Raw genomic sequence first — 18,867 nt, forward strand, 5'->3', positions numbered from 1 at the left:
TGAGGTCTTTTATTCAGGGCTAAAAACACAGATATCTGCAGTCTGAAGTGATGTTTGCCGTAGGAAAGCAAATCTAGCGTCAAATAGTCACTGGGTGTAATTTTGATCTCAATAGCATGATTATAATACAGCTTAACTCCACTGTGGTTATGTTGGTTGGAGTTTTTTGCTTACATTGCTCTAATTGTTAGAATCAGGTATAAATACTACAGTGGTATATGAAAGCCCCAGTGGCCCACTGGAGATACTTCCCAGTAGCCACTTCCTTTGCTGATTTCAACCTATCCAGCAAGAAAACTCTTATTCATCCATCCCAGTCATTCCACTACCAACAGTTTTACTAAATACTCGATCCTCATTCTTTAGCTCTGAAAAATCCTGTTACCACCTTCTTTTTTTTCCCCTGTCTCAGTCCCAGCAAAGTGTCTGATAACATGACCTCTCTCATTTTCCTCATCAACAGGCCTTTGTTCATGATAGATTTCAATTTGCGCAGATATAGTTAGGAAATAATATTCTCCAAGCTGTGACTTTACATCTTTCAAGTAGTGAAATTTAACATCTTCCCCCATCATGTTCTAAGCCCAATATGAGCACCCTCCTTTCCCTGAACTGCTCTACAGATTACAGTTTGTTTATTTGTTCATTACTTGATAAACATATCTGTTGTTTTTAAAAGGAAATAGAAGTGTTTTTGTTTGTTTGTTTGTTTGTAAAACTTTTGGATGAGCTCAGAGTTTCCTTGCCCAGTCATTCTTTATACAACTGCCCTCTTGTGTAAATGTCAAGAAAAGATGTTTATATTAGGAAAAAAAAAATGTAAGAAAAAGTGGCCTGCAATAAATCTGGGCTAAGACTGAAAGAAGTTTTCAGAAGAATGGCAACCTGGAGCAATCCTCTTGCAGAAACTGTGCAGGGCTGGGTGAGGATGGGAGGTTGCTTTGAATGCTTTATTGACTGCAGGAAAGTAATTTCTTGATGATCCTGTAGGGGCAGCCAGTGGCCCACATGTGGTCCACATTCATTTCTTTAAATTTTATTTGTTTCTCTTATCAGAACGTGTCTTCAGAACATCATGTAACTCACTTCAAATAAATCTTCTAGTAAAGCTGGGGCTGCAGTCCTGTTTTACTCCCCTGGCATGTCTGTATGTCTCTTCTAGCAAAAAAAAACTCTTCATGCCCAGCCACATTTCTCCAAATGCCAGTGGGTACAGTACCATAATCTGATTTCTGCTATGCACAAACCGGCTTTTCACAGGTCACCGTGTTCCAGTATCTTCTTTCTTTTCACTTACGTGAGTTTGGCACCCTCTGGATTCATTTAAAAACTCATGCCACAGTCACTGCAACTTAGTTTAAAGTGTTTGCCCCTCCTCTAGCCAGGATGAAGCATATGTGTGTCCTCACTGGAAGCTATCATTTGTATCATATATCATATGGTATATGATATATATGATATCATATGGTATATGATATATATGAGTGCTCATCTGGAACTACCTTCCTGTCTCTTCCCAGTTTGTCGGCTCATGAGTGATGAATGGGTGAACACTATTTTTCCATTTTTAACAATTGGAAAGAATATTGGAGTCATGTGAAAGTTACTGTACAAAGCTTTAATTTCAATTGCATTTCCATGTAAATAAAGCAGGAAAATGTCAGCCAGGACTCACAGGAAAAATCTGGGGAGCTAAGCTGAGCAGATCCTCAATCTAGGTTCTCTCAAGTCTCGAACATGAAACAACAGCTTTTCAGTTTCTCTTAAAAAAAACATAGGTGGTAGCACTTCCAATTGTAACAAAGGGAGAATGATCCCATATTAATAGGAGTTATGTGAAATACTACAAGGCTATATATGCTTTTTGGATGGATAAAGTTTAGATTACTCTAAAGACTTCTCATGCTTATTCCAACAGCAACCTTGGATCACCCATATGGTCACCCTCAGATCTGGACTGTCTGTGACATTTCCTCAATTCCTGAGAATATGTGAAGTTGCACTGTGAATGTCACAAACAGAAAGCACTAAATTAATCAAGATGAAAGTGTCCAGACTTCAGCTGGAGGAAAAGCAAATAGGAGGAGGATACTGTCTGTGAGACAAGCTGGGCGCAGAGCTCCAAGATCAGTGCAGGAGAGAATATGAACAGCTGAAGTCCTGAGGTTCTCAATCCCAAGCAGCCAGTTTCAAAATGACTCCACACAACCGCTCCCCCAAAAGCCCATCCTGTCAAGTAGAGCTGTGGACATGAGCAGCCCTATTTTGGTCTTAATGAAGCCCTTCAGCAGGTGTTTCATCTGCACTGCCTTTCATTGGGCCGAATCAACAACCTTTGCATCGTGGCGTGTTTCAGGACCCAAATTCACGGAGTTTGCAATCGACAGCAAGAAGCTCTCCAGATAAGCTCATGACTTCATTCTCCCAAACAGAAGGTTTTCACAAGCCCCATAAAATACAGTGCGCAGAATCCTACAGCAATTTAGGCATTCAGGCCCGTCCCTAATCAAAGAAGGGTCGGTTTAGACCAGGTATAGTAGGGCATTGTATAGTCCTGTAGTCTTCAAAAACAGAGATCCAGCAATCTACTGGTACTCCTGTTTTGCTACTTCACTACTGTCATTTCAAAAAGTTAATTATTTTTTATATTTAATCAAAGTTTTTTCCCCCATCTTCTGTCTATTGCAATGTATATTCTTATTTTTTGATCAGTCTGGCTCTATCTTCTGTATAATTCCCCCCTACAGGGAACACAGGCCATATTGAACTTCCCTCACTGTGTCTATTCCTTAATTTCCTTAAATCTCCCTCACAGCAGTACCCACCAGATTGTACTTTCAAGGGTTTTTGATTAGTCTCCCTATCTCCCACCTACAGTGCCAAATCTTGACTGCTGTGCAGCTGAGACCCCACTGCCAAGTCTGTGCAGCAAACACCATGCAATGTAATCTTCTCCCCTTTTCTTTCCCCCATCCTCTGTTTGCCTTATATGTACTCTCATTGGAAAAGACACCTCAGGATAGAAGTAGCCACAGAGAACTGCCTTGGTACCCTTGCCAAAACAGAGCATTTCTGTGATCTGCAGCCAGGGCATTGACCCAAGCCTGCCTGGCTGATGACTAGGGGATCAGATTAGGTTTTCCTCAGGCACTCTCACATCTTTTCATCATCGTTTATACAGGTCTTCAGTAGCCCACAGGAATCACTGATATATTTTGTAAAACTATATAAGGAAATGAAACAGACTTTGCAATTAAACATTGCAGAGAGAACTCACCCACAATCTGCTAGTGACAAAACCCAATCCTACATTCAATTATTTATTACTTCATTCTGTTTTTCTGTTCTTTGAAGTGAAAATAATAACAAAGAACAGCTTTATAAAGCACTTTTCTAGATAAGATAAATTGGTTTCTTTTGTTCCCTGCAAGACAAACGGGCTGCAATCCACAACCACCCCCAAACAACAATTGCCTAGTTCTTCCCAAAAACTATTTGTTGTAGGAAAATAGTCTAAAATAATTAAATTCCAAAACTTCAGTGAAATCAAGAGGAGATTTTTTTCCTCTCTTTGCACATATTCCATTGAAAGTAGCATGGGACCTTGATGAAAGTCTATAAGACACTGTCTGTAGAAGTGCCTGAAATGGCTGTAACAAACAACAAGGTTTATTTATTAATTTTCAGAAGGTCTGTAAATACCAAAATAAAAACAACTGCACACAGGAATGATCACACCTTTACTTCATTCCTCTGCACCTCACTTTGCCAAGGACTTGGATTGCCATATATGACATGACAAAGAATGACAAAGACTCAAAAAGAGGGAGAAAAAACACCACTTTCAAAGGAAACTTGACCTGCAGTGAGGTTTTACATCTCTATCCTAACCCCATGAGTAACCTTGATTATATGTCCTAACAAAACAAGAAAGAAACAAACAAAAATATCTTGAATAGAGATCACTCTGAAGTAAATTAAACATAGGCCAGCTCTAAAAACGAGGAGTTTGTGAGTACCATGTACTATAGATCTCCACAGAAAAGGGACATACCAATTTTTAACAAGGAGGAAGACAAGCATGTGTGCGACATGCCTTTTACTCAAAAAATTGCCAGCCCTCCCCTTTGCCCCTTTTTCGTCCCACCAGCATTTCACATGAAATGTGGCAGGTAGGAAAGTAGAGATGGAGGAGATGGTTCAGAGGAGATGGTGCTTTATTGCAGCAGTTGCTTGCAGAGTCAAGGGATTTTTGCCTGGAAATTCTGGGAAGAAGCCATAGCACTAAGCTGACTAAGCCCTGCTTGGTTTCCTTGGCATCTGCTGTTGAGCTGCCACAGGGGACTTAGACAACATAGCACAGAAGTTTCCTGGCCTGCCTTGTAGAAATGTATCCCTGTAATAATAATAACCTTCTCTGCAACTTGGAAAAGTTTTCCAATTCTATGGGGAAATTTGAACACTTTTCTCCTGTATCAGATAGATTTGATCAGCCTTACTTGTTGGCCTCTGATTCATAACCAAATCACTGTTTGATTTTAATGATTCCAACAAAGCTATCTTAAAACAAATATTCCTTTGCACAAATTAGTAGCATCAATTGCATCGGTCAGTTAATAATTCCATGGAGGCTACCACTTCTGCCCCACAAAATGAAAGAAAGAAGCTGAAGATTTTTTAAAAAAACTATAGGAGAGATTTTTATTTTACTGTAAGGAAACCAAATATGGTGTTTTCTACTGATACTTGGTATCCTTTTCAGTGAATATATTTTCTTTCTAAGCCTTTCTCTCTCTCTCAAGTAAACAGACAAGCCACAGAGGATGAAACGCTACACTACATGAACACCTTTGAGCTCTTAAATGTTTATTTAGTAGCAGTGGGGGGTATTCCTAGTAAGCCTATATGCAGGAAACCTAGTCTTGATAGACATTAATAAATGTGTTTAACTCATCATTTATTTTAAAGGAATGGCTTAAAAAAATTATGATTTTGCAAAATAGTTCCTCTTGAATTGTTATTTTTGTAAAACTCTCACATCGGTAAAAATTGAAGAAAAATTACTTCTGCTCCAAATGAGCTGAATGATTACTTCTCTGATATTTTGAAATTGACAAAGCAGTGAAATAGTAAACTTTCCCCCAGATTGTACAAAAGTTGATGCTGCTTGGCAAATCACTTTTAACTTCGTCAGACTTGTGACTGCAACTTAAAATCGAAGCTCGTCTGCTTAAACTTTCAAGTTGTTTTTAATTTTTGTGTTTCTTATCACTTTAAAGCCAACTGAGTAAAACGCCTGTGCTATGTTTACTTCAAGAGTTTGCATTCAAGAGCGCCAATGCTGAAAAAAATTGCGATTATTCTCTTAAGTTCTATATCAAAGAACGACCACCAAAAGAAGAGGCTGTCAGTCTAAAGATCTGTAGGGCTTAATCTGACAGATCAGAAATATGAATGTGCAGTCATTTTGCTGTAGGCCCTTGTAAGGCTAAGACAAGATTTTAGGAATTTGGGAACTTTTGATCTTTTGCAATACATCTGGGACAAAAACTGAAGAAGTTCTGTATTTTTCTTATAGCTCCATGAGGATGAAGCACAGCTTGCACGACTTACCTGAGGTGAAGGTGAAGCTTTACATATTTTATCAAGCTTTTTTGGGGTGCCAAAACCTATAGACAAAACACAACTTAATTCTAAAACAGAGACAGTGATTTTGGTAATCACTCTTTTCTACCATTGCTGATGGAAAATTTCATTAACTGAGTTTTAATATACAGCCTTAAGAGGATAAATCACTAAATCAGAAATAAAATGGCAGCTTGTTCCTTTGAAAAGAAAAATAGGTTTGTCCTCACTTATGTGCAATTTATCACTCAAATTACCATTTTCCTACTACTTTGCAGAAAAAGCCACTGATTTCGGTCACTCAGAAAATTTAATATGATAAAGGCAGATGAAAGCCTTTGGCCTATCCTCAGTGGAATATTTGAGAGCAAAGTGCATTTCACAGAATGGAAATAGACATACATCCTTTTAATATATTTAACAGCGTCACCAGGAGATTCAAGTAATTTTTCTCTCAAGAACCTTTTATCATCAGAGACTAAAAGGTTATCAGCCAGAGCATCAAAAGACTTCTGCAATGTATGTATGTTGATTAAAAACCCACTGTAGCAGGAAAAAAAAAAAAAAAGGTTACATGGGGTCAGTATAATAAAGTGCTTCAATAAGAACATATAAAATGCAGAAAAACAGGCCTGTTTCCTTTCCTTACCATGGTGCTAGGGAAAAGCATATATGGTAGCACCAATCCACAAGGGCATTTTCTGTTGCCAGGGAGTGCAGCCATTCTCAGACTTGTGACACAGGACTGCACTTAAATGTTGCTTATCTGCCTCCACAAGCAATCTCTCACCAGAATGAGCTTGCACAAGCTCCTGGATGATTTCCCATAGCTGCAAAAGACTATTAATTAGAACCATTGCCATTAGATTCCTTGCCTTCTCCCTAAAAATAATTATTCCCCTTTTGCAAAGAGATGCCAGGGCAGTGGCAGAAAAAAGAAAAAGAAAAGTCAAATAGGGTCACTGTTCCTCTTAGCCAAGCAACCAATTAAATGTAGATACTGATCAGGATTTCTGAAGCATGCGGTATTTTTTGGAAGAAGGGGGTTAGTTGTTCGTGGTGTGTGTCTGTATTTACTAAACTCCTTCAGTTCCACTCCAGAGACTTTTATGAGTCTGAAGATTCCTTTTGTGGACAGCAACAACTATTTCACTTACGAGAAAAGCCAGTATAAGGAAGGTCTAGCACTAACCTTTGCTTGACTTGAGCATCAGCGCACTCATTGCAATGACCCATGATCTACAGAGTCCAGCACAACATCTCATCCAGACTGAAGCTGTAGAGATGGCATAACAGTATAGCATAATCCAAGAGCATAACTCTGCCATTTTTCATTTCCCATGTTAAGATCGGCCAAGGGAAATACAAAACCATCATTGCTCATCTCTCAGTGACAGAGACTACTGTTATCATGTTCCAAGGATGACTCCAACCCCATAACTAAGAGTAACTAAGAAAAATCTTCCTTGGGCCACTCAAAGGAAAGAAAACTTTGATCTGTTGAGTGAGGTGATCCATGATGGATAGAGAAAAACCTGAAAAGTTTTCAGCAAACTTTGACAGAGCAAAGTTTTAAACACAAAATCCAAACAAAGAACAATATTCTTGTTATTACTTGCCAACTCAATGCCATATCACAAAACGGGACAAATTGTTCACTAACTTCAGTAACATTGCATCTGGAAGTGGAAATGGCTCTCAAAGTCTTTAGTAGGAAAAGTTGGAGAAATAAATTATTATTGTTATTTGCAAATCCTGTCATGAAGCATGAAACAAAACTGAACGTGTCTTAATGTTCAACTATGTTTCAATGCTGAAAATAAAACTGTTACTGCAGATTTTCATAAGTACATGACAGCATTATATTAAAATTTCTTACATGTTTTCAAAAAGTGTCCTATACTAAAATCTGTAGTTTCTTTTGCAGATCCCTTTGACATTTCTTATCACTTTCTATGTTACATACAATTAATATTATCGCAGACAAAAACTTAAAATGGACTATGACTCTTTTGTGCAGCATCCATCTCTCACAATTAAATACACACACACAGCTTTAATCAGTATTTGAAAGGACTGCAAAGCAAAGCGAAGAAGAAATAGTAAATATAACAAAGAAATAAAGAGAAAGAAATACAAGATAAAGTGCAGAAAAACATAATCTGATAAGCATGTATCAATGTAATTATAATTGCAGCAAAGCTGGCTGTTGCTGAAATTTTAAAATTTCTGTAAAGCAAAAGAGAATCTGTTCAGAATTGTATGTAATATTTTCACCTGCTGGAAACAGCTACATTTTAGCTGACTTATGTGACAGTAAAGAAAACCAGGCAGAGAAAGCTAAATGCATGTGATTATGAGAAAAAAAAAAGACTATAAATAAAGATGAAAGAGTATGTATAACTTTGTTAACATTGAGCATCTTCTTGCTCATCTATGCCTGCTAAAGCCCTTTGGCAATTCATTTACTATAGAAGAAAATAATCCTGGATATGTGGCACGTCTGATCCTGGTTTTAGCCCAACTTTATCTACTTATTTTATTTTCAGAAACAGATCACCTTTACGTTTAGGCCTCTCTAGAATCACACAATTCACAACTAATCAGCAGAGTGAGCTATTGTGACAGGCTTAACAAGCTCTACCCTCAGTCTTTCCTTGTGATTCGCTTAGAATAATTACCACTGGAGATAACTCATGAAGATTATATTGGGCTAAAGCAAAACAGAGAGCCAGCTAAGTGCAAATCAGTTACAGCGGAAGAGAGAGGAAAGGGGACAAAGAAATATATCAGGGTTATTACTACTGCGGAGCAACAGCAAAGAATTGAAATGGTTCCTTATACTTACAATAGCTGTCGGGGTTGAAGCCAGCACACAGTACAGCACAAGAGGAGAGATGAAGCTCTCATCCTCTGCTCCCGGGTATGGTTTCATCAAATTGCCATCCTGACAGAAGAAACCTTGGATATGCACCTGGAAAGTGTCAGTGCATTCGAAGTAGTAGGCGAGCAGAACAGTCCCAGCCATGATGACAAGCTGAAAATAGAGCATGGTCACACGGAGATATTAGTTGCTTTTTTCCTCAAGGACACAGCTGTGCCTCCAAGCTACTCTAGTGCCACAGACCATCCTCCCTTCATTGCCGCCCCGAGAGCCCTTGCAGACCCGGTGCGTGTGCGCGCACGAGTGTTCCTATGTGTGCGTGTGAGTGTTCCTGTGTGTCCACTTCAAAACATCTGTTACATAAACCTTCTGGCAGGCAGCGCTAATGAACGTCTCACAGAGGAGTGGGTCCATAACGGGGCTTGCAGAGGGACGGGAGCTCTGACAGCCTCTTTACCAAAGGGCTCGTGAGTGTCACCAGCAGCAGCGATCGATGCAAATGAGCAGGACGAGGAGCAGCGCTGCAGGAACCAACAGGAACAAGCTGTAACCTGTGCACAGCAGTGTGGAGTGGGGAGGATTATCACAAATCATAGGGTGACCTAAAGCTCAAACACTTCCCAGCTGCACCCCGCCCTGGTGCCTGTGCGCAGAGTGCTAATCCAGAGCATCCCTCTGCGGCTCTGACCAAAGCCTCCCCCGCCGCTCACTTCTCCTTCAAACTTCTGCTTTAGAGAAAAACACTACATCTCTGTTCAGAAATCCTGTCTTTCCAAACAGCTGGTTGGGGTAATTTTTGTATTGCCTGAAACTACTGCTCCATCACAACCTCCTTTGAAACAGACTCTGTCTTGAGACTGTCTCTTCATCTTTATGCATAAGAAAGCACGACAAGCATTTCTTGTCACTTAATTTAATGGTTTATTGATGGCTAAGTGGGCTGGGAAGCCTCAACTACAAGCTTTTATTTATTTATTTATCCACATTTAATCTGTGTCAGTGTCTGTGTCAGCTTCCTACACCACTCCAACCACACAAGTCAAAACAATCTCACAAATGCTGTCACAAACCTCATCTCATGAAATTAAGTGGATAAGCTAATTCATCATTCTTGCTACCTCCCTGCCAAATTGCACAGGAAATGACATGTCACAATCCTAATTACTTACAAAAACAGCAACATTGATTGTGAAATTACAGCAATTAGAGACAGTAATTCTCTGCAAAATTCTCTTGTTCCCCAGAGTGACTTCTGATCAGAGCTAAATAAAAGCAAAAGTTACATCTCCTGTACCTCTAAAGGCACAGAATTTAATAGCAGGGGTGTCTTCCTTACTTTAGTTCTGACACTATTTTACCTCCGCTTTGCATTGATGCAACTACTGTAGAAAACTACAGAGATCATCTGAGATTCAAAATCCTTCTTGTAGTGCTTCCTAAATACTATTATAAAATTGTCTCATACGCAAGCTACTTCTCAAATGAAAAAAAAAAGATCAAAAGTGAATGAATAAGTAAAACTGGCTTTTTTTTTCATATTTTCCCTCTAAGTTATTTGCATCAAAACCGGCTGTTTTATTTTTCAAGATTACAGTAAGGATAAATCTTTACTAAATTATTTTGGTAAATACTTTTTAAGGATTAACCTAAAAGCTATTCATGTAGTCCTCTGGTTTGACCTTGCACTCAAGTCATGATGCACAGGAAAGCCATAAAATTACGGGGTATTTGAGTGAAGTGCTGCACCAAAATTAATAAAAACAAAACCAAAAAAAACATGAAAACATGAAAGTCAATGATGGAAGTAGAAGACAGACCTCAGCAGAGCCAAGTGGAGTCAAAGCTCAGTGATCCTATATTGTGTCTTAACATTTATAAAACCATTTTGCACAAATTCTAAAGGCTGCAGATCTTTTTCTGTAGCTGGAAAATATGGGCATATTTAATGTCTTTTAATCAAATCAACTGACTGGATTTATGGATTTAAATATCTACTTCAGCTGGTCACAGAATTACGGTAGTGAGTGAAACTTCGATAGGCTGAGCACATAGCCTTCCTTTTAAAGATTTACACAAGCAAGGATCCACACAATTATTTTCCAGAAACATGCATATTCTCTTTTCCCACTGTGATTTACAGTATAAATATAATACATCAACATAAAATATTAATCATATATTTGTTTTCTGAGGCTTTGTTTCCTCTAGGTGATTCAGTAACTTTCAGATTCAAAACTTTAAACTCTACCATCTTGTAAGGAATTGCAGATACATTAATCATTTACTCAAAACTCAAAACATTTACAAGTAAGCAAATCTTTCCAGAAGTCTGCACACCTCCAAGACTGTTGCCTGAGATCTGGAGCTGCCCCCAGATGAATTGATAAGGTTTTTGCTATAACAAACTGTGTCAGCCTTGATAACTGGAAAACTTCAGAGGAGGAACTGCTGACCATGCTGATCAGCGCAAGGGTCTGAATCATCCTGCAAATCCCTATCCAAGCCCAACAGAGAACAGAGAGTCTGTATCCCAAGGCTCAAACGTGCTTCAGCACAGAATGTAGAACAAATATTTCAGCTTCTTCTACAACTACACAGAAAACAGTCCTTGCCCTATTATTAGCTTTCACAGAGGATCTTAGAATAGCCCATAGGGACCCACTTTGGGCTTCTTTTCTCTTTGGCTATCCAAACTATGCATTATTATTATTATTAGCATTTTATAACTATGATTTTGAAGCAGCACAAAGCTTTCGGGAACATTGAAATCTATTTGTGATGAGGATGTTACAGATATATAAGCAGACATATTTCAAACCATCCCAAAATAAAAAGAGGATGGTAAAACAATTGTCTTTCACCTAGTAGGTGGTCAAATATCACCATTATAAGCATACTCTTAGTCTCTCTGTTCTTTTTGAATCTTTTATATGTTACATTTGCTTAATCTTAAAGCAGGAGGAGATGTGCTTTGTGTTTTTGGCAAATAAACAAGTTAGGCAGTTTCAATATATCATATTTTCACTTGCCATGGCACATAGGAAACAAAAAACCTATTAAACCTCAGAACAGAATCACATTTTTAACTTACAATCCTACTGATTTACAGTCTCATAACTTGATCACAACTGTAGCTTAACTAATTCTTTAAAAAAACCCTGTAACAGTAAAAATGGATTATGAAAATGAATTTCCTTCAAAAACAGTACAATCCTTCAAATATAAAAAACATCGATGTGTTCCTATATCTAATTATAACTTAGAATAACATAAGGATATCAAATCCATAGTGAGATATTTTGCAGTGTTGCCTAAATCCGGGTTAGGGACATATGCCCCAGAAAAAAGAAGTAACTGAAAGAGTGTATCTGGGACACTGAAGGACATGAGACAAATCCATTAAAATGAGTTGTTTTAGAGACTTCACAAGGATTAACACAATCTCTGTGAAAAGCACAGTCTTCATGTTTTATTTCTCACCCTAAATGGGGCAGTGCTGCCCCTTCACATCCTTTATTGAATTGAGTGTTTTTCTGCCAGTAGTAATGTACATAAAAGTTGACTTGGAAATGGTGATAATACCATGAAGTCAGAGATCCTCAAGTTTTTCCCTTTAGCTAGTAGGTGGTAAAGCAAGGTTTTTCTAAAGTCAAAAATTTTTTCTATGCATTTGTTTCTTCTTGGATACCTAGCTGCAAAGGTGTGTGAAGAAACATATGCCCTCAATTTATTTTATCTGTATCATATAACAGTATGTGGATTTAGGTGAAAGTACTTGACTATATTTTTTTCTAAATGTGTAGCAGGAAAAAAAAATGCTTTCTTTGCTCAACTTTCACTGTTTATTCTGACATCTTCAAGATCCAGCATCATGCAGGGAAGGTTTTTAACAAATTAAAGATGCCATTATTTCAAAGACAATTACAGCATCCTGGATGATTCAGTGGGATTTTGTTTAAGGCAAAAACAGTCCTGTGATTAAGCAGAAGATCTTAGTTTAGATCTTAGAACTTAGAAGATCTTGGTTTAACTCTGTACATAGCTACAAATTTCCTGATAAATCCTGGGCAAGTCCTCTTTTATATATTAACTTTAGAGAAGAGCAAAGACAATGTCAATACAGCGATTACAGTGTGTCCAGATATAAAGGTAGTAAACCCAGTTCTAGCCTCCCTAGCTGTCAGTTATCTGATCCATCCTTCCTAACCCAAAGGCAATAATGAGGCAACATATGTCACTTCATTTACTGATAAATGACAAAAATTTCATTCATCCCAAACGCACCCTCTGGCCTGGAGTTTCACAGCTGTTTTTGGTCCTTCCCTATGACAGATGCTGCTCCAGTGCTGCAAGAAAAAAACCCTTTTTGCATATAAAATACAGCCATACTTTGGGGACTACTACTTTATGTCAATGCTGACCTGTAATAATAGAGATACCTGAATAATATACCAGATCCTATTCAGACTTAAGTTTCCTTTTTTTTTTTTTTTTTTTTTTTTTTTTTTTTTGAGAAAGCAAAGCTTGCACTTGCACAGAGTGATTCTGATCTCAAAAAGACCAGTAGGTTCTATGAGTTTTCCTTCAACAGAAAAGCAGTAAAAATAAGTCTTCAAACTCAACAGACTCTATCAGAGACCCGTGATGTCAACGGCTGACCCACTGCCCAGGCAGGGCAGATCAGCCATGAGTATGAGCAGAACGTTGGCTGCTCCTGCAGTCAGTGAAGACCTGCCCGTGTCTGTGCCTCTTTACTTGGGCAAAGTAGAACCAAATGTCTGCTGAGGTTTTTAGAAAAACACTGAAATTTAACCAAACCCATGGAAATGTATTTTCCCTTATTTATGTGCTGAACTTCACAAGAAAAGTAATCTTTAATACAGAAAATTGAAGAAAGCAAAAGGTAAACAGAAGTACACGCTTCCTCTCCTCTCCTCTCCTCTCCTCTCCTCTCCTCTCCTCTCCTCTCCTCTCCTCTCCTCTCCTCTCCTCTCCTCTCCTCTCCTCTCCTCTCCTCTCCTCTCCTCTCCTCTCCTCTCTTCTCCTTTCCTCTCTTCTTTTTTTCTGTGAGTTGGGGGATAATTTCATATTTATTACGACATGAGTTGCAGATTTTTTTTTAATTTACTGGCACCTTATGCCTTACACAAGGGCATTCAGCTACCTCTTTTTTTTTCTAGAGCTAAGATCAAAAGTGACAAATACAGAAATTCCTGATTTTTGTGGTCAGAGACAGTTGGTAGCAGGCAACGACTTTGTCTTTTCTGCTTATTTTCAGGTATATAGCCTTTGAAAGAAGGTGTGAATAAGAGCAGATGGGTTAATTTAAGTTAAAGATACAAAACATCAAGTTACATCAAGTTACTTAGTTAAGAAAACCCACTGCGATTTAAAATTGACATTTTGCTGTGTTCTTCTGATTAATCCCTATTGATTAATGCCCTTGAGTTTCTTTAAGAAAAATTAAAATCACTAAATTAATTCTGCTTAGAAAAGCAGCCAGTGAATAAGAGAAGGTGCTGAACGGCCTCCATTACCACAGTGTTTTAGCACATCACAATCCTTAATGTTTATCATCACTATTCCATAGTAAGGTAAGAAAATGCTCTTATCACTATTTTACAGAGGGTGACAAAAGCAGGAGGAGTGACAGTCCTTAAGTCACAATGAAGCCTGTGGCTGGCCAAGATTTACCTCTCCTTTGGATCACTTTTTCTGGCTCAGTCAATAATGTTCAAATGAAAAAGCTCTGTGATCTATGCTCTGGTCCTGATTCTGATGATACAGTTAACCAAATGCATCATGTAGTCAAACCAAGCCTCATTTAACCTTAAGGTTCCTGCAGATTTTAGATCAAGCTGACACCCTGGATTCAAACACTTGGTATGTATTTCTTTCCCCAAAGCCAGTAAAGTGAATTAATTTTGAGCATCTTGCTTAACATCTCTCTCTCCCCACACCATTAAATCGTGCATCTCTCTAGAATTCAACACTGATTTTGCCCTTGCAGTCCTCATCTCCTAGGGCTAATCTCACTCCTCTGAGTTGTGGGAGTTTGCTGCAATCAGAAAAAAATACTTTGTCACATGTCCAGGAAATGTATCGCAAAGCTTGCAATCTCCTTTGGACAATCAGTAATTATTTGCTGCTAATGCTGATCAGGTACAAGATCAGGTGCAAGATTGTGTTCTGAGTGTGAGGAAAGATAGAATTTACATTTAGACACAATAATACCAGTGCCCTTCAGATCCTTGCAGAAAGAAGTATTTTCACAGAAGTCAGAGAGCACTGCACTGCAGAACAGGTCAGTGGAACTGAAGGTTCAGACCAAACAAACTCGCCCCCGCTTTCACCACAAAGCGTATGAGATTTTTTTTCAGAGAAATAGCACTTTTTTGGATTGTTCTGAATGCAGTAGGGACAACTGTTTGCCAAACAAGAGGATGACTCCATTTGGGAGAGTGGCATGAAGTTGTAAAAGACACTAATGTAAAAGCTAATGCAAAAACACAGTTGACAGCAGGAAGCAGAGCTTTTATGACAGCCTTCATTGGAGATTCTCTAGAGTACTTAATAGGAAAATAGAAAGAAGCTGAGAGAGAAAATGGAGAAGCTTTAAGAATTACAAGTGTTCTCCCTAGCCATACAATGTATATATCCACTAAATTAGGGCCCGTGGCTACCTCAGAAACCTCTTTTTCTTGTTGCACCAAGATATTTTGTCACTTGTATAAAACATAATGTAAACATGTATCAATGAACCTGAAAAAAAAGAGTACTCTTGGTATTTATATATAGGTCGATGCTTTCAAGCTTATCAGCCTACCCACACGCTACTGATGATCTATCTTTAATGTTGTTGATAACTGGAAGATTGTTCTTGCACACAAATGATAGCATAAAATACCGCATTTTTACTCCTACCAAAAGAAACCAAACAAACATTTTGCATGAGATGTTCATTAGAAAATAGTCAACCAGGCACCTACTGGTGCTCTTGCCCAGCATATTTGCTTCCAGTGCTATTTAATACTGCTTCAGCGTGCGAACTGTAACCACTGCAATTTCATGAGCAGTGCACCATAAGTCTGCACAGGTGTTTTGGAGCCTGGAGCCATATGAGTTGGCTGGCAGTTCCACTGACTTTAATCACTCCTCTGAAAAGAAAGCTCTCCTGGTGGATTTTTATGTAAAGTGTGAAAAATCTTACTGTGCACTTTTTAAATGGCTGATAACAGAGCAATCCTAAGAATATACATATATGGGCATCTGACAGTCACAGTGTATGTATGCCACAAAAATTTACACACTAGATATGTATAGCGGAGCTAAGTTAACGCTGGAAGGAACTGTTAGGAGTGTGTCATTGCTCCCTGCTAGATAACACCAGAAATGCTTTCTGATATAATTTCTGCACTCTAGTCTCTGTTGTACTGAGTCCTAGCACTGGGGCTGCACTTCCTTCGATGGGAAACAGTAACCACCTCCACTGTAGCAGATTTCAGGGATTTCAGAAGCACCACGAAATAGCAAGTGACAATTTGGTTTATTAAATTTAAACCTGCTTTTACCTTTCTCAATGCAGATCAAGACAGATCCAACTGAGATGGACTTGTCAGTTCCTCTCAATACTGTTGGTTGTTTCCTGTAGTATCTTCAATTAGAATGAGGTATTAGAAAGTCATGATTGTTCAGGTTCAAGAATTAGTGAAGTCTGTAATTATGTATTAAGCCAACCAATATCCCTTTACAGCATCATCCTTTATCTCTTTCATGACATATTTAGAGAAAAAAAAATCTTTTCCATTAGGTTTTCTTTCATTAAATAATTTAACTTCTTTCAAATCCTGGCAGAAGAGTTACTGGCTCCTAGAGGCCACTGGATTGTCACTACATGACAATTTTACTTAAGATAATTCCCATGATAGGCCTTATTTTTCATAGTATCTCTCTAGAATTGTTTTTCAGAAGCCTTGAAACTATCTGTGTTGAAACTCTTGTTATTACTTCTTGAAGACAAGTCAAGGTTATCATGCTGCAGATTGCCAAAGTGGTAAGGAAAAAATTTCCACCACCCTCCCAAAATACTCTGGCTATAAATAAATTTTAGAAAAAGAAAATATGGAGATAGAACTTAATTATAAGTCTCTCTGATCCAAATTTAGCAGCCAAAAGGCCTATTCTGCTATTGAGGCATGAGTAGGTGTGCGTACCTACCGAGTAGGCACACATTTCCCATTAGTGTTAACAGGAATTAACCGTGTGAATTCTTCAGGGATCAGCAAAGTATTTGGTCTCTACAGCAATTTACTAAGCATTTGTTCTATTCCATTCTATCACAGAGGACATGATTTGAAAGGCTGTACCTTGGTATGTCTGTAGCGGACACACATCTACAGAACGTAGAGAGCATGTTGGGCTGTAAAAGCTCTTATATTCTCCATCTGCAGTAAATGAATAGTATGGATTTGCCCAAATGTGTAATATTTTAGGTTGAAAGAGAATTGGCTGTGGCAAATAATCTTTGTGTGCATGTGTAAACATTACACTGAATAACAGAATCATAGAATCATTATGGTTGTAAACACCTTCAAGAACACCCAGTCCAACCATAAGCCCTTCAACACCATGTGTATCCAGGCAGCTTGAGGATGTTTAATGAATTAATGGTTCTCTTAGGATGAGTAAGAAAAATAACCTCTATTGGAGATCTACTTCCTGTAAAATAATTCCAAGTGAACGGTTCCATTATACAGAGTAACCACATAACAAAGGCAACATGCCTTGTCAGAAAGAATATGAGAGCCAATGACTTTGCTAAGCTGCCATCCTGCAGAGGTGTCTTCTGCCCCTTACCTGATAGGGCTGAATTTGCAATCTGATTCTGAAATCAGAATATTCTTAAGCAGCTGTCATATTATGATCTATTCTCAGTTAGAGAACATGGCTTTATTACAGGATTTTTAAGGCAAATCAGATTGGTAGGCAGGTCAGAGCAGGAAGGGGTTATTTAAATGCATAGGTTTTGGAGGCTGGGACTGAAAAGTGGTCTCTGTAAAGCTTTCTATGAGCCCATTTCAAAAATACTACTGTTTTAATATCTAAGTTAGCACTAAGTATAGTTTATAATGCTGAAGAAGACTACTATGCATAAAAGAAGACCTTAATATCTTTCTAAGCCTATGTTTGAGGAAAATAAATTTTGTGAATGTTGTGTGGCCTCTGAAATATTGACACACATATATATAAAAAGAGTTTCAGTTTACTTTTTATGGAAACTAATTTACTTGGCCCTTTACACTGCAGAAAGATAAAGCCACCTACAGGCTCATTGTAAAGAAGTCATATTTCTCTGAATTTAGCTGTGTTTTTGAAGCAGTACAGTACTTCTAATATAGACAGAGCCATAAAGGTGTATAAATGTTATAACTGCTATAACTTCTTTACATACGGGAAATCAAATATACTATAGGAGGCACCTTGACATCAGGTATAACTTAATCCATTCTACCCACTACTTCAACTCTCTTACTTTAAACCCATGTTTTTCAACATTTCTTTCTTAATGCCTAGAGCTTACATTCATAACCAAGCTAGGCCTGTTTAGCCTGGGGAAGAGAAGACTGAGAGGGGGTCTTATCAACATGTAACTGAGGGGAGAATGTAAAGAGGATGGGGTTAAACTCTTCTTGGTGCTGGCCAGTGACAGAACAAGGGGAAACGGCTACAAACAGAAACACGGGAAGTTTCATCACCATGTGAGGTTGAACTTCTTGACTGTGATGGTGACAGAGCCTTGCAATAGGCTGCCCAGAGAGGCTGTGGATTCTCCTTCTTTGGAGATCTTCAAAACCCACCTGGATGCCACCCTGTGCAATGGGCTTTAGGTGTCCCTGCTTGAGCAGGGGGGTTGGACTAGATGATCTCTAGAGGTCCCTTTCAAACTCAACCATTCTGTATATTCTGTGATTCTATGTGATTGGTGATACTTAAATAATAAATATGGCCTACTTTCTCTGACAGACAAGTGATCCATGGATTCCAGGGTAAAATGATCTGTTTAAGGAGAGGTGAGAAGTTTAGCCACATGTTTGACTGAATGTGATGATAGCGTAATAGTTTTCAACAGTATAAAAATGAGCCAAGGCCAAAGCACCACAGGAGAACTTGGCATATGCTCAGCATCAAAGTAGGATTTATTGGAGGCCTGGAACTATATCTTGGGAAGCACTGTTTTTTGGAAGACGACTGAACCATAATTCTGAACTGAAACTGCACTGGTCCATTACAGGCTTTAATCCTCAAATACTCTTATTAATTAAGTATGTTTTTCTTCTGACTTTTGTCTCTTAAAAATT

At 38.3% G+C, this 18,867-nt stretch overlaps 1 protein-coding gene across 1 annotated transcript in view; it reads right to left on the reverse strand.

Moving 5' to 3' along the window:
• PLPPR1 (phospholipid phosphatase related 1) overlaps window positions 1–18,867 on the reverse strand; it is a 115,674-nt gene that overhangs the window by 23,230 nt on the left and 73,577 nt on the right. The window contains exon 3 of the mRNA XM_088531368.1: window positions 8,474–8,662. Within this exon, the coding sequence (XP_088387494.1) occupies window positions 8,474–8,662 (189 nt within the window). The remainder of the gene's footprint in view (window positions 1–8,473; window positions 8,663–18,867) is intronic.

This window comes from Tinamus guttatus, unplaced genomic scaffold, assembly GCF_059628265.1.
Source record: "Tinamus guttatus ecotype Peru unplaced genomic scaffold, ASM5962826v1 Tinamus_guttatus_pri_ptg000410l, whole genome shotgun sequence".
In the NCBI taxonomy this organism is placed as follows: Eukaryota; Metazoa; Chordata; class Aves; order Tinamiformes; family Tinamidae; genus Tinamus; species Tinamus guttatus.